The sequence below is a fragment of the Gadus chalcogrammus genome, chromosome 18, assembly GCF_026213295.1.
Source record: "Gadus chalcogrammus isolate NIFS_2021 chromosome 18, NIFS_Gcha_1.0, whole genome shotgun sequence".
NCBI classification, from domain to species: domain Eukaryota; kingdom Metazoa; phylum Chordata; class Actinopteri; order Gadiformes; family Gadidae; genus Gadus; species Gadus chalcogrammus.
In genome coordinates this window covers 1508122-1522269 of record NC_079429.1, presented here as the reverse complement: position 1 = coordinate 1522269, position 14148 = coordinate 1508122, and the positions used below count along the sequence as shown (strand labels likewise).

General features: G+C 45.9%; 2 protein-coding genes across 3 annotated transcripts; both read left to right on the top strand.

Moving 5' to 3' along the window:
• The first annotated feature begins 4402 nt into the window (after positions 1–4402).
• zgc:56095 (Ferritin, lower subunit-like) lies at positions 4403–6889 on the top strand. Of its 2 annotated transcripts, none has more exons than XM_056577459.1 (5): positions 4403–4552; positions 5138–5241; positions 5464–5610; positions 5898–6023; positions 6165–6889. In XM_056577459.1, the coding sequence occupies exons 2-5, from the start codon at positions 5140–5142 to the stop codon at positions 6312–6314; spliced, it is 525 nt and encodes a 174-aa protein (XP_056433434.1). In that variant the 5' UTR covers positions 4403–4552; positions 5138–5139; the 3' UTR covers positions 6315–6889. The 2 variants fall into 2 exon arrangements, with proteins under 2 accessions (XP_056433434.1, XP_056433433.1); XM_056577458.1 differs by lacking the exon at positions 4403–4552 and adding an exon at positions 4596–5032.
• Positions 6890–10350: 3461 nt separating this feature from the next.
• On the top strand, positions 10351–13770 carry LOC130371623 (synaptotagmin-1-like). The gene is made up of 8 exons (XM_056577457.1): positions 10351–10582; positions 11274–11449; positions 11558–11656; positions 11911–12078; positions 12257–12424; positions 12769–12886; positions 13190–13323; positions 13431–13770. Exons 1-8 carry the CDS (start codon positions 10351–10353, stop codon positions 13638–13640), a joined length of 1305 nt encoding a protein of 434 aa, XP_056433432.1. The 3' UTR covers positions 13641–13770.
• The last annotated feature ends 378 nt before the right edge of the window (positions 13771–14148 follow it).

Here is a 14148-nt window from a genome sequence, read left to right as displayed (position 1 = left end):
TGCTTGGGCCTGGCAATTTCAATCACTTGTATTACTGCAATACCTTACTGCGTCCGTATCTCTGCCTATGGCCTATAGCCTACCTATTTTGGAGCGCCTGGTACTCTGCCAATGCTACCGCGACGACAGCTTTCCGGGTGGCGTCCATGTTTTCCTCCGACCAAGCTAAATAATAAAACGCTTAAAGTGTGGGCGTGGCGTCAGATCCGAGATCCGAGTCGGTTGGCAGAGAATACTCAAACGCACCAGCCAGGCTACTTCGGAGGCGGGACACTTCAGAATTCCATTCATTTCTTAAAGGTTTGGTATGGGATTTGCGAAAAGCCAGCAGATTTTGAAAATACACAACTCAAATGGTCCTAACCCTTCTCTTTCAACGGTGACTCTGACTCCACCCATTCCAAGTACATGGACGCGCAATCATGCACGAGCGAACACAGATGCGCGAGAGGGAGCCATTAGCTAGTTAGCTAGCTCCAGTAGCTACTAGCTACCGCAGGATAACAACAGAAGCTTACTCTGGGTCACGAGCTTTGAGTACGTGCACGAAGGGGTCGCGCGAGGAGCGGGGGAGTGCAGTACGACCGTTTGATTGACGTACTTACTGTCCAATGCCACTCGGTGGGTCTGGAAATCATTGGCTGGAGTTTTTCGAGCCCTGCCCATTCCACAGATGATTGACTTGTTTAATGTTCATGTCAGTACTTCTAACTCAGTGGCTGTAAGTGAGTTACGATAAGGACTTCAAGAAATTTTGCAAAAATGGCCAAAAAAGAGAATTCCATACCCAACCTTTAACAGACGTGACTGTGACTTGAATTGTCTGGTTGGCTAAAATTTGAGAGGGGTTCTGGAAGTGTCCATGGTAAGATTTGTGTAACCAACGAGAGAGAGGTATGATCAGTTAAGCATGACGAAGGAGAAGTGTATGGAAGTAAATCTGTGCCATCTGATTTTGAAAAATAAAAAGCCATTGAATTCTAAGCACGGAATATTTATGAATTGAAATAACGTATCTGGATTTGAATTCCAACGTAATCAACGTCCCCACATTGAAAAATAAAGCTGAATAGGAGTTCAATTCAAATCCAAATACAATGCATAAAAAGTGCTTAGAGTTCAATTGCTTTTTTATTTTCAAAATCCGATGGCACAGATTTACTTCCATAGAAGTGACTCAAACATTTTGTGGTTAAGAGGGCGTATCGGCTTCCACCATAGGTTTCCACAGGAAAAAATCTGTGTTGGGAGGGGGGAATCTAGGGCGGTATGGAAGCGCGCCATAATTTGCAGTGTCTACTTTAGCAAACTACTTTCAGCGTGACTGGAAAGAACTTCCTTAAATTAACCTTTAATGCTAGATTTGCATGAACGCTATTGTGTGAATTAGTTTGGTTCTCTTTCATGGAAGCCAGAAGATCAGACACACACACACACTTACTAACACTCACAAACACACACTCACACGCCACACTTCGTATTTCTCACGCAGAAACAGTGTTTCCCGTAGGTAGGGTAGGCCTAACCATACGTCCTCTTTTGCCCGGACATGCCCTCTTTTTGAGACAATGTTTTGCGGAATTTCAAAATCGTCCGGGATTTTATTAAAGCCTCATGCATGTTCACATTGAATTTGTGTTGCGTTTCTCTTGGTCGTTCACAAGCTAGTTAGGCTACGCCCTCCCCTACTCAGTTCTGTTCGCTTTGCATTGGAGGAAGTGAGTAGGGGGCGTGGTTAAGTAGAGCCTTCAGATTGGACGGTTTGACTTAAGAGTTACCGTCGTGTTTTGTATTTATTTTTTTAGCATTATTGTTTTATAGGGACAAACATTAACACATTTCTCCTACTGGTGATCGATAAAGTTCTATCTAGACTATTGAACAGAAATAAAGTGTTTTTTCCGCCGCCGCTCCCGCAAGAGACGCCACCGTCATATATACATATATATATACAAATGTATATATATATATATATATACATATATATATACAAATGTATATATTTGAGGGGCAATATCAGAAAGAAAGCGATCCCTTTTATACGCATATATTGCCTTGTATTATAGCAGAACTTCTGTACATGTGTACGTGTGTGTGTGGGGGGGGGGGGGGGGGGGGGGCGGGGTCACAATAGTGCCTGGGCTGGAAACAAAAAACTGCGAAACGAGTTAGCCTCGTTTCCTGTTTCTTCCCTATTTCATAAAACCTAGGAGTGGACGGAGCATTCAGAAAGGGATTTACAATTGATGTGTTTGCAGAGTGGCCAGTCTACACCGTGTTGATGGGAAACCTTTAAATACACTCTTCAGTTAAAGCTATACTGTACGATGTGAGAGAGCTAGCATGATTTGAAATTAGCTTCTCTTCGGAGTTCCGTTTAACTCCTCCCCCACCCTTCAGGACTCCCTGCCCCCACCCCTCGACACAGAGCCGTGCACGAGCGCTAATGCTGCTTATGGCTTACTTCAACGGCAACCATTGCGTCACTTTTCAGGCCATTCAACTCCCTCAGCTGTCGCCATCGCTGAAAAGCTAATCCAATATTTATTCTTGTTTTTCCTCGAGCAGTCTCCAACTTCTTTTTTGTTGCTGCCTTTTCAGTTTCTGTCTTTCTTTTTCTTGCCTTTTTAAAAGGATGAACCGGGGCAAGTAACGGTGGCAGTGGTAACTTCAGTTGTTTCTCTTCCATTGTGTAAACGTTGTAGGCTCACTAGGTCTAGTCCACTGTCATGAACTACTATGACAACAACGCTTTCTTTGCCCTCCGTGAACGCGCTCAGGCCGGCTCAGGCTCGTACACAGAGGGGAGAGAACGCGCAGGCTTGTGATTGGTTCTTTAGATTCGGGTACAGTGTCTCCGATTGGTAAGCATTTTAACAGGTTTATAGCAGATACAGAATTCGTTTCTTTTTCATTGCCCATAAGTTATTTATTGCTGTCAGGATGTAAAAAACAATTTCAACAACATATTAAAAAGTGCATATTACTGGATCCCGTACAATATGCCTTTAACTTTGTAAATAACGTGCTAACATATCGCCGCCTCCAGCAATATGATTGGTCAAAACTAATTCAAAGTAAAACGAAGTGAGATCCCCGTTCACCCAAATTTGAGATAATTTGCAATCAGACTAATATAACTTAACCTAGAATGTGGGGGCATTGGAAATCGAGGGGATTCAAATTATATGCAAGGCCTATCTATGGATAACCTTAAAGTAACAATTTAACTTTAAAGGGAAACCAAGGAAATCCAGATTATGCACTGGGAAACAGAAAATATAATTCACACTTTAAAATCCTACATATCTCCGGTTCATGTTTCAGGGGACAAGTATCAGTAAACGTGGAGTAAAATGTATACAGTAAGGAGGAGCAAAGCGGTGTGTGAAGGGGAGGTCAATTACATATTGAAAATGGGAAATCAGGGGCAGACACACACACAATCCACTAGCCACAAGCTATGGCCTCGGCAAGTTGCGGTCCCTTGGCCTGCTAGTGTGGTAAATAGAGGAACCTAGCTGACAGACACCCATGCAACAGACAGCATTTGCAGATCATCCCGCTGGTTTCACTGCTCTACCCAGAGATTGACTGGAGGAACGGAGAGTCATAAAGCAGTGACAGTGGAATGTGTGTTTACTGAGAGACAGGTCGCTGTGGACATTAATCATTGATCCCAGGCTCCCAGCCGGCCTTAACAAGGTTATTTAAATCGCACTACGACCTAAAAAGTTAATATTTATTGTTTATTGATCATAACTGATAGACATTAAAATTCAGAAATGAGAAGATATTTATTAGGACTAATAAATGCATTTAATTTATAATTAAATTAATATTTACCATGACTAAGTAAAACATTTCTGATTATATTTACCATAACTAAGTACAACATTTCTGATGCCTTCATACACTTTAGCAACACCAACAAAAAATTTGTCATTAATTAGTTAACTTCTCTCACTTATTTTCATGTCATCAGTTGTGTCTTAAACCAATTTAAATACAAGTTGTTATATGCTACTAATTCCAACGTTTATCATTTAAGATTGCTCTTCAGAAGATTGTCTATAATTTTTTCTATAATGTGTTGAAAAGCTATCCTGCTGTATCTGTAAGGAACTTTGAATGGCATTAGTTTGTTGAAGAAATTGTCTTGATTATTTAGTGTAGGATGGCCACTGTATAAATACATTTCTGAAAGCGTAATCCACTCCACTCAAATTAGTTTTACGATGGAATATTAACTGGAAACGAAAAGGGGAACAATGCGTAACTCCGCCCGTTTTATTTTTGGATTCTGATCTCCGTAGGATCCGTGCAGTAGAAGTTCTGTGATAAGTAAATAAACCAGTCTTGTCTACACGTCTCCGCTCCAGCAGACGGCGCTATACCTCCGCTGAGCACATAAAAGCTGCCAGCCCCGTTAGCTCCAGCATTTCAGCTGTCCTAAACAAACATCGCCCTCTGCCTCACAAACGCAGCAAACAGAACAAACCAAACCTACGCAACCACGTTTTCCTGGTTAAGCGGATCAGACAATACTGTGGTAAATCCTACTTTCAATTCCTAAATATTTTGGTTGATGTTTCAGGGGACGAGTGTTAGTGTAATACATTGAGTACAAATGTAAACAGTAAGGAGGACCAAAGCGGTGTGTGTCAGGTGAGGTCAATTAATTATGAGTGGTTAGTAGTTTGAAGCTGGTCATATTATGGTTGCAGTCAGCTGCGTGTGCAGAACCTGGTCACCGCAGCAGGACGCACGCTGGCTACTTATTAACACTATAGGTGCTCCTTATGCACAGGTAGTCATTAAATCACAAGGTGGTCATTATCTCTAGATATTCACCTATAAGAGTCAGTGCGTAGACAGAAGCCTTGCTCTCCTCTTCGCCTCCGCTTGACTAAAACTATAGCCTACATATTTTGCCTAACTTTTACTCCTACTGAACGGCAGGTATTCTACGGAAAACGTACTTTTATTTAATTTATTCAATATAACAGTATAGCGATATTAAGTGTGGAAGGTAAGTGTAAACCTAGTTATTGAGCATTATTTCTTTTAACAGTATTCATTCGGGGATTTAGTGTATCCAAGTTACACTAGTATTGATGGTGTTTTTGTCTCTTAGCGATGCATTCCGCGGTGAAACAGAACTATCATTTGGAGACCGAAGCGGACCTCAACAAGCTGGTCAATGTCAAGCTGGCCGCGTCGTACACTTACCTGGCCCTGGTATGATCTCTGACCACTAGTCTTAAGATAGAGGTTTGTCTGTGTGTTATGGTAATATATAAATGTATGTATATGAATGTGTGTGTTGCACATGTTTGTATTATATACATAAAAGTGTGTTGTGTGTAATATATACATGCGTCTGTGTGTGTGAGATGGTATGATATACATGTGTTTTTTTTAATAATATTTTATACAGGTGTATATGTTGTGTGTGTGCAGGGTATGTATTTTGACCGTGACGACGTAGCCTTGCCGAAGTTCTCCCAGTACTTCATGGAGCGGGCCACTAAGGAGCAGGAGCAGGCAGAGCAGCTCCTCCAGTACCAGAACATGAGGGGGGGGCGAGTGGTTCTGCAGAGCATCGCTGTGAGTCCCCACCGGCAGGAGAACAGATTACCTCTACACACATTTCTGAGTTTATGTTGTCCACATGCTTTCAACACATGTTTACATGCTGTCAAATTGAACATGTTAAACTATCATGTGTGTATGTGTGCACTAGACAATATTCACTAAATAATTTAAATTTAAACAGGACGTTATTCAACAGGGTGTTGTGTAACCATGTTGCGTAGATTCTGTGCGTGGTGTTCGGTGGTGTTTGTTTTGCTAGAGGTGCGTTACACCAGAGTGTGTGTATGTGTGCGTTGTAGAAGCCCATCAGAGAGGAGTGGAAGGGTGGTCTGGACGCCCTGACCTTCTCCCTGGACTACCAGAAGACCCTGAACAGCCGCGTTCTGGACCTCCACCGCCGGGCTGACGGACACAAAGACCCACACGTACGTGATGCTGCTGCAGCGCTCAAATATGTTGTCACACTTGTGTTGTGTAATGTGTGGCATCAGCGCACGTAATCCTCTCCCTGAGTGCGTCTCATGATGTGTCATCCACCCCCCCTCTGCCCCCACCCTTCTGTGCAGCTGTGCGACTTCCTGGAGACTCACTTCCTGGCCGACAGCCATGTGGTGATTAAGCAGCTGGGAGACTACATGGGGAGCCTGGGGCGTCTCTGCGCCACAGAGGCACAGGCTGGGATGGGCGAGTACCTGTTCGACAAACACACCCTGTAGGGGACCGGCCGGCCGCCATCTTGACCACCACCATGTTTCCCCCCGAACCGCCTCCTCCCCCGTTACTATGACAACCACAACCACATGTTCCCCCTCCCCCCCGCCTCCTGTTTTCCGTTACTATACCAACCGCACCCTGTCGCCCCTTATCCCCGCACTCCTGTCACTATCATGCTCCCCCCCCCCTCCTTCTCTGTTACTATGACAACCACATCATGTTCCTCCTCCGTCTCCGTTACTATGACAACCACATCATGTTCCTCCTCCGTCTCCGTTACTATGACAACTATAACCTCCCACTTAGGGTGTCCCCCTCCCATCCTGATTTTACTATGACAACCACAACCTGAGTGTCAACCCCCCCCCCCCCCCACTCCCAACCCCATCTGTTACCATGACGAACACGACAACCTCAGCCCGTCTCTGTGGCGGCACGTTGCAACAGAGATCTGGATAATGAACTAAATGATCTCTCGAGTCTGTATTTTCCAATGGACATGCTGTCCGATGAAGTACAGCAGCATGGTTAGATCTCCCTTAACAAGCAATAAAATCACAATCATTTTGGATTACATTCTTAAACATGTCTCTGTGTCCCTTATTTTAGTGTGTGTGTGTGTGTGTCAGTGGGTGTGTCGGTGTGTGTGTGTGTGTGTGTGTGTGTGTCAGTGTAAATTCTACAATCTAGTGTCCACATACAGAACATCAGTGATAAGAGGTTCTACTGTACATCAGGTCACGGTGGGACTTTGAGTCTAGAAGTTGCTGACTCAGGGTCTGTCTGGGCTGTAATCTTTAACTCCTGTGGTTGAAAGCACCCAGCCTGCCACTTGGTGTGTGTTACATGTCGGCTCCGCAGGGTGCTCCGTCAGCGTTATTACAAGTTCTGGGACTCGCCAGCAAAACATGCTGTACCTTTATGCAAATACGCATTACCATATCAAGTACACGACCCTACCTTTATACGGAAGGTTCAGCAGTAGAGGGGGATCGAGACCCTGTCTTGCATGGGGGGGATCCTGGTCCCCTGGCCTGGCATGGACCAGGAGTCAGGACCACCCCATGCTAAGCCAGGGGACGCTAGCATGTGGTCCAGGTCCATGCTAGCATCCCCTGGTGAAGCAAGGACCAGGTCAACATGCTAGCATCCCCTAGCTTAGCATGGACCAGGAGTGCTCATCCCTATGTTCCCCGGGTGCAAAGGGTTGGGGTCAGTTTAGGGTTAGGGTGAGGGTTAACCTTAAACCTAACCCTAACCAATCGGAGGAGAGCCATTCTAACCAATCAAAGGCGAATCAGAGGCAACTAGGCGGTACTTGCCCCTACCATCCTACGAAAGAAAGATTTGCTCACAGTCCTATGTTCCCCGGTCACATACAAAGCGGGGAACATAGGACCCGGGGAACATAGGACCCGGGGAACACGGGTACGTTTCCGACCAGGACACCATGCTAGCATCCCCTAGCTTAGCATGGACCAGGACACCATGCTAGCATCCCCTAGCTTAGCATGGACCAGGACACCATGCTAGCATCCCTTAGCTTAGCATGGACCAGGACACCATGCTAGCATCCCTTAGCTTAGCATGGACCAGGACACCATGCTAGCATCCCCTGGCTTAGCATGGACCAGGACACCATGCTAGCATCCCTTAGCTTAGCATGGACCAGGACACCATGCTAGCATCCCTTAGCTTAGCATGGACCAGGACACCATGCTAGCATCCCCTGGCTTAGCATGGACCAGGACACCATGCTAGCATCCCCTGGCTTAGCATGGACCAGGACACCATGCTAGCATCCCCTGGCTTAGCATGGACCAGGACACCATGCTAGCATCCCTTAGCTTAGCATGGATCAGGACACCATGCTAGCATCCCCTGGCTTAGCATGGACCAGGACACCATGCTAGCATCCCCTGGCTTAGCATGGACCAGGACACCATGCTAGCATCCCCTGGCTTAGCATTGGGTCCGGGTCCATGTTAAGCCAGGGGATGCGCTGGCTGTAGGGATTAGAGGAGGAGGAGGAGGAGGGCTGGTCTGATCGGTGGGTCCTAATGGGGGACCGTCGTGTTGACGACACCGTCTCATTTCACCACGACAACCTCCATCTCCCCGATCAATGCGGCTGATCTGAATCAGTCCTTATGATCAGCAACAGTATATATTCTTAGAGGTCCCAGATGTTCAGCAACACATGTGTTGGGCTGAAAGGAAGGGGGGAAGGGGGGATTACGAGATTAGTGGCACAGTGTGTGTGATGCTGGGAGGCTGAGTGTGTCAGTACAGTTGGTCAGGTGGAGTGTGAGTGAGTGGTGAGGAGCAGGTTCTACAGGAAACCACTGGACTCTTGCACAGGTGAGTCAACTCAAACAGAGTTCGATACTTTAGTGGTTCTCTTGAGGATCCACACATTTCCTTCAGCTAGATCATGACATGGATCATAAAGTGGGGTTTTAGTTTTTAAAAGTCACGTAATGTGCTAAAATATCTGCTCTATGAGAGTTTTGAGCTATGTATCTATTATATATTGTATATTAATTGTATAATCCACGCTCGGCATTGTTTGTAGACAAAATAGGACAGAAAACAAACAGGAGTGGAATCGTTTGATAATCCCCCATTTCAATCAGCTTTGCATGACATCGTCAACCAGCTATAGCTGATCTATTGCCAAGGATAGCATATAGAATATAGCTGACAATAGCTGAATATAGCTGGACTTTTATATTGCATAGCCAACTGCAGCCAAATACATCTGGACTTTTACCTGCTCTATAGCCAGCATCAGCTGAATATGTTTGGACTTGTAACTGCTCTGTAGACAACTATGGATGAATATAGCTGGGCTTTTAGCTGCTCTGTATCTGATTATATTACGCTTTCGAACAGCTGCAGAGTCTTTAAAGCCACTACAGTCCACCTTAAGTTGGCTATAAAGAAACTATAGTCAGCTATATAGTCCACAGTCCACTAGCTGTACCATCCTGTGTGAGATGCCAGACTCTGCAGATGCAATGACTATATCTTGGTAGATTGGAGTAACAATAGAACCTACAGTATGTGTGTAAAATGTATGTTCACTGCTTCACATAAGGGCAATGAGAGAAACTGTATTTTTACCTTTTTGACAGCTCTGTTTGAGACTCTTAAGGAAATGTCATCCCCCTCACCACCATCAACATCATCATCATCATCATCAACATCATCATCGCCATCATCATCCTCATCATCATCGCTGCCATCTAAAGACAGTAACAGACAGACAGTCAACAGACTGGTAGAGAGCTGGACACACAGACAGGACATCAAAACTCTGAAGGACTCATTTTGGATGAGCCATAAAAGACCCTAGGGCCTAGTGCCTAATCCAGTTAGAGAGAGAGAGAGAGAGAGAGAGAGAGAGAGAGAGAGAGAGAGGGGGGCAGGTAGACAGAGTGGGATCCAGAGAGAGAGAGAGAGAGAGAGAGAGAGAGAGAGGGGGGCAGGTAGACAGAGTGGGATCCAGAGAGAGAGAGATGCTTGATGTGACAGAGCAACAGAGGGATTAAGGTCGGCCATGTTGAGCATCTGGCATGGAGCCTGGACTACTGGATTACACACGCACAAACAAATACAAACACACACACACACACACACACACACATTAAATACTATAAATATATTTATATATATCGTAGTCTTAGATGTAGTACTAGTAGTAATACATGTAGACATGTAGTCAGACAAGATTTTTATTTTCATGAAGTTGTGCGTCCCCTCCACAGGTCTAACTCAGTGTGTGTGTTGTCCCTCCACCGCTCTAACTCAGTGTGTGTGTTGTCCCTCCACCGGTCTAACTCAGTGTGTGTGTTGTCCCTCCACCGCTCTAACTCAGTGTGTGTGTTGTCCCTCCACCGGTCTAACTCAGTGTGTGTGTTGTCCCTCCACCGGTCTAACTCAGTGTGTGTGTTGTCCCTCCACCGGTCTAACTCAGTGTGTGTGTTGTCCCTCCACCGCTCTAACTCAGTGTGTGTGTTGTGTTCCAGCTACAGCATGAGGCTGCTCAGCATCGGAACCCGGCCTCGAAGGGCTGCAGAACCCTCTGAACCAGAATCAGAGGAAGGACCAGAGCCCACCAAGCACGAGCACTCAGACCACCATCCAGACCACCATCCAGACCACCCAGAACACAACCCAGAACACAACCCAGAGCACAACCCAGAACACCACCATGACTACAAACACATGAAGGACAAGTTCCTCAACGAAATCACCCACCTGCCAAGTAGGTCTACTCTCAGATGCTGTCATGGTGTTGGTCTGCACAAAATGCACAGTTAGACCGGCTCAGGTCTTCCTGGTAACATTTATAAGGGCAGGGTAGTGGAGTAGTGATTATGGTGTTTGACACGTCTACTCTACCTTTAAGCAAGAAGTAGGCTGCTCCTTAATAACATGTATTCTAAAAACCTCATCGGAACAAAGCTTCCGCCAAATGACTAGAGTATAGCAATGAGTAGCAAAAGGTTATGTAACGAAGACATGATAACAGAAGAGAGGCCTTCGTCATGATAAGGCCAACAATACCTTATCATGATAGAACAGACAGCTTCGAGCTGAAGCCAGCATCCACCCTATACTGTATGTGCTGTTGGTATTGTGTTGGTGTTTCCTCGGTTGTGCCACCTGGTGGCTTTTAGATGAACCTGCCAGAGACCTGTGGTCCATGTGTTGCAACAGTTTTAACAGTCTACCGGTATATCTTGTTAAAGTGGTGATGGTGCCTATCTTGTTACAGTGTTATGTTGCAGCGTGGAGGGTCTCTTACAATAGTGTCGATCGTGTTACAATGTAAAATGTCTACACCTTGTTACAGTGGTGATGTCTCAGTGAATGATCACTGAATGGTGACAGACTTTATACAGTGATGATGGTCTCTGTGTTGATTCAGTTCTGATGGTCTCCTGTTGTTACAGTGCCCATGTGGGCGGTGGGGGCCATCGTGGTGGTGGTGATACTGCTGGTGGCCTGCTGCATCTTCTGTGTCTTCAAGAAGTGCTTTGCCAAGAAGAAGAAGCCCAAGAAGGAGAGAGTTTCCAAGGGTGGACGGAGACGGAAGGCCAAGGAAGGAGATGGAGAGGGAGGGGAGAAGGTAGAGAGACCATAGAGCCCTACAATGTCCTACCTGCCCTTCTTCTACAAACCTAACATCTTCCTCACACATGTCCTCTAATCTAATCCCCTGTTTGGTTTCTCACAGGAGGGGGAGGACAAGAAGGAGGGAGGGGAGGAGGAGAAGGAGCAGGAGAAGCTGGGTAGACTGGAGTTCTCCCTGGACTACAACTTCACAGACGCACAGGTAGGACACTGCTATGTCCAGGGACATCACCAGAAGTCCTTTCCGCCATCTCTTTGCCTAAACAAGGCATGCTAGTCCCATCGGCTCCATCGACTATTTGTCTTTAGATCCATGGATGTTACAGATTTGTTCATTTGTAACAGTAGTAGTTTTAAAGACGCAAATAAACAATTACAAAAACATGTTTATTTACTTGAACATCACCTCCCGTGATCCTCACCTCCCGGTCATATGTTTGCGTCTCCTGTCCTCAGCTCATCGTGGGGATACTTCAGGCCCAGGACCTGGCCGCTATGGATATGGGGGGGACGTCAGACCCCTATGTCAAGGTTTTCCTGTTACCAGACAAAAAGAAGAAGTTTGAAACCAAGGTCCAGCGCAAGAACCTGTGTCCAGTCTTCAACGAGACCTTCATCTTCAAGGTGCCTCCAGACGTTCCCACAGACGTTACAAGAGACGATACTGCCGATGTTTTACTGCCGTTATTACAGACTTTACTGCAAATTTATGTGTAGATATTTATAGTGTCACTGTGCATATTTTTGCTGGTATAGATAAAGTCTTACTGCTGCTGGTAGTAATGACGGTTCCCTCTTCTAGATCCCGTACGCAGAGCTTGGAGGGAAGACCCTGGTTCTGCAGGTGTTTGACTTCGACCGCTTCTCCAAACATGACATCATCGGGGAGATCAAGATCCCCATGAACAGTGTGGACCTGGGTCAGCCCCTGCAGACCTGGAGAGACGTGGAGAGCGGAGAGAAGGAGGAGGTACGGTCCATCATCCCCTGTTCCTCTAAATCTAGATCACGTATTTCAGAAGCCGCCAAAGTAACCACGAAACCAGTAACTGTGCCTTGAATCTGAAACAAGGAAAATGTTGATACTTGCCAAAGTAGCCAAACAATTTAGTTAGTAAGTAAGTTAACATTAATACCTACATGCGTAAAGTTAGGTAAGTCCTGTAGGAACAAGTTCCTAGTTCCTAGTGATGGGTGTAGCATTACAGATCCCTTCATCGACCGGGGGCCACATTACTCTTACAGAGTAAGAGCTTCTCCAGGGCCGCAGAGTCAATGACAGAAATCATTTCATGCCTTCTTCTGTTTTGTTAGCAAGAGCTGCTGGGAGACATCTGCATCTCTCTGCGATACGTTCCCACTGCCGGGAAACTGACCGTCAACATCATGGAGGCCAAGAACCTGAAGAAGATGGACGTGGGAGGACTATCAGGTCATCCATGCACTACGACCATCGTTCATCACTGAAAGACAGAGGGCTTCACGGCTACATTGGTGACAGGGTGGGGGAGACAGGCAGAGACTCTGGTGATGACAGGGTGAAACTCTGGGGATGATTGGCCGGTGATGACAGAATGGTTATGGCAGTGTGGTTATGGCAGGGTGAAATTGCAATGACGACCGCAGGGAGAGGATGACAGGGTGAAATTCTGGGGATGACAGAAAGGTGGGGATGACAGGGTGGTGATGACAGGGTGAACAGAAACAGCACGTTAACAACTCGTTTTCTCCTCAGACCCCTTCGTGAAGATTGTCCTTCAGCAGAACGGGAAGAGGATCAAGAAGAAGAAGACAACGGTGAAGAAGAACACCCTGAACCCCTACTTCAACGAGAGCTTCAGCTTTGATGTTCCCTTCGAGCAGATCCAGGTGAGACCAGTAACCTCATCATTGACAAACCCTACTCTACTACTTAGTTCTCCTCCGGAATAATAAAGTGCCCTGGATTTGACCAACCCGTTTTGCTCCACATCCAGAAAGTGCAGGTGGTGATCACCGTGTTTGATTACGACAAGCTAGGCAGCAACGACCCCATCGGCAAGAGCTTCATGGGCTACGGGGCGACCGGTGTGGGACTCCGCCACTGGTCCGAGATGCTAGCGAACCCGCGCCGCCCCGTAGCGCAGTGGCACACGCTGCTGCCAGAGGAGGAGGTGGAGGCAGCGCTGAAGGCTAAACCCCGCTAGCAGTAGTGTTTGTTGTTTAAACATGTTGTGGGTAAGATTTATGAGTTGCAAAGAGAGTCGTAATTCCGAAAGAGAATTTTTAACTCCCAAATGTTGAAGTGGATCGGCCATTCACTGGCGCATGTGATTGAAAGGTCTAAGTCTCAATTATCTCGTCGAGAGGCCGCCACGCAGTCAACCAGAAGAGATTTTCTGACAGAGCACTTCACACAAATCTGATGGAAGGTTTTGGTATTTCTGAGAAATTGCACTCAAATTAAGAGCTCTTAAATCTTACCTAAAGTAACATAAAATAGGCCTACATGTTTTTGTGTTCAGATCATCATTACTCTATGATGAGTATCAGTATAATTTCTGTTAATTATGGCATTTTACAACCACCCTAATCCTGTCTTCCGTGTTTACATGTTCTGTTGCCATATTCTGTTTTATTCTATTTTAGTTTGTTTAAGTGTGTGTGTGTGTGTGTGTGTGTGTGTGTGTGTGTGTGTGTGTGTGTGTGTGTGTG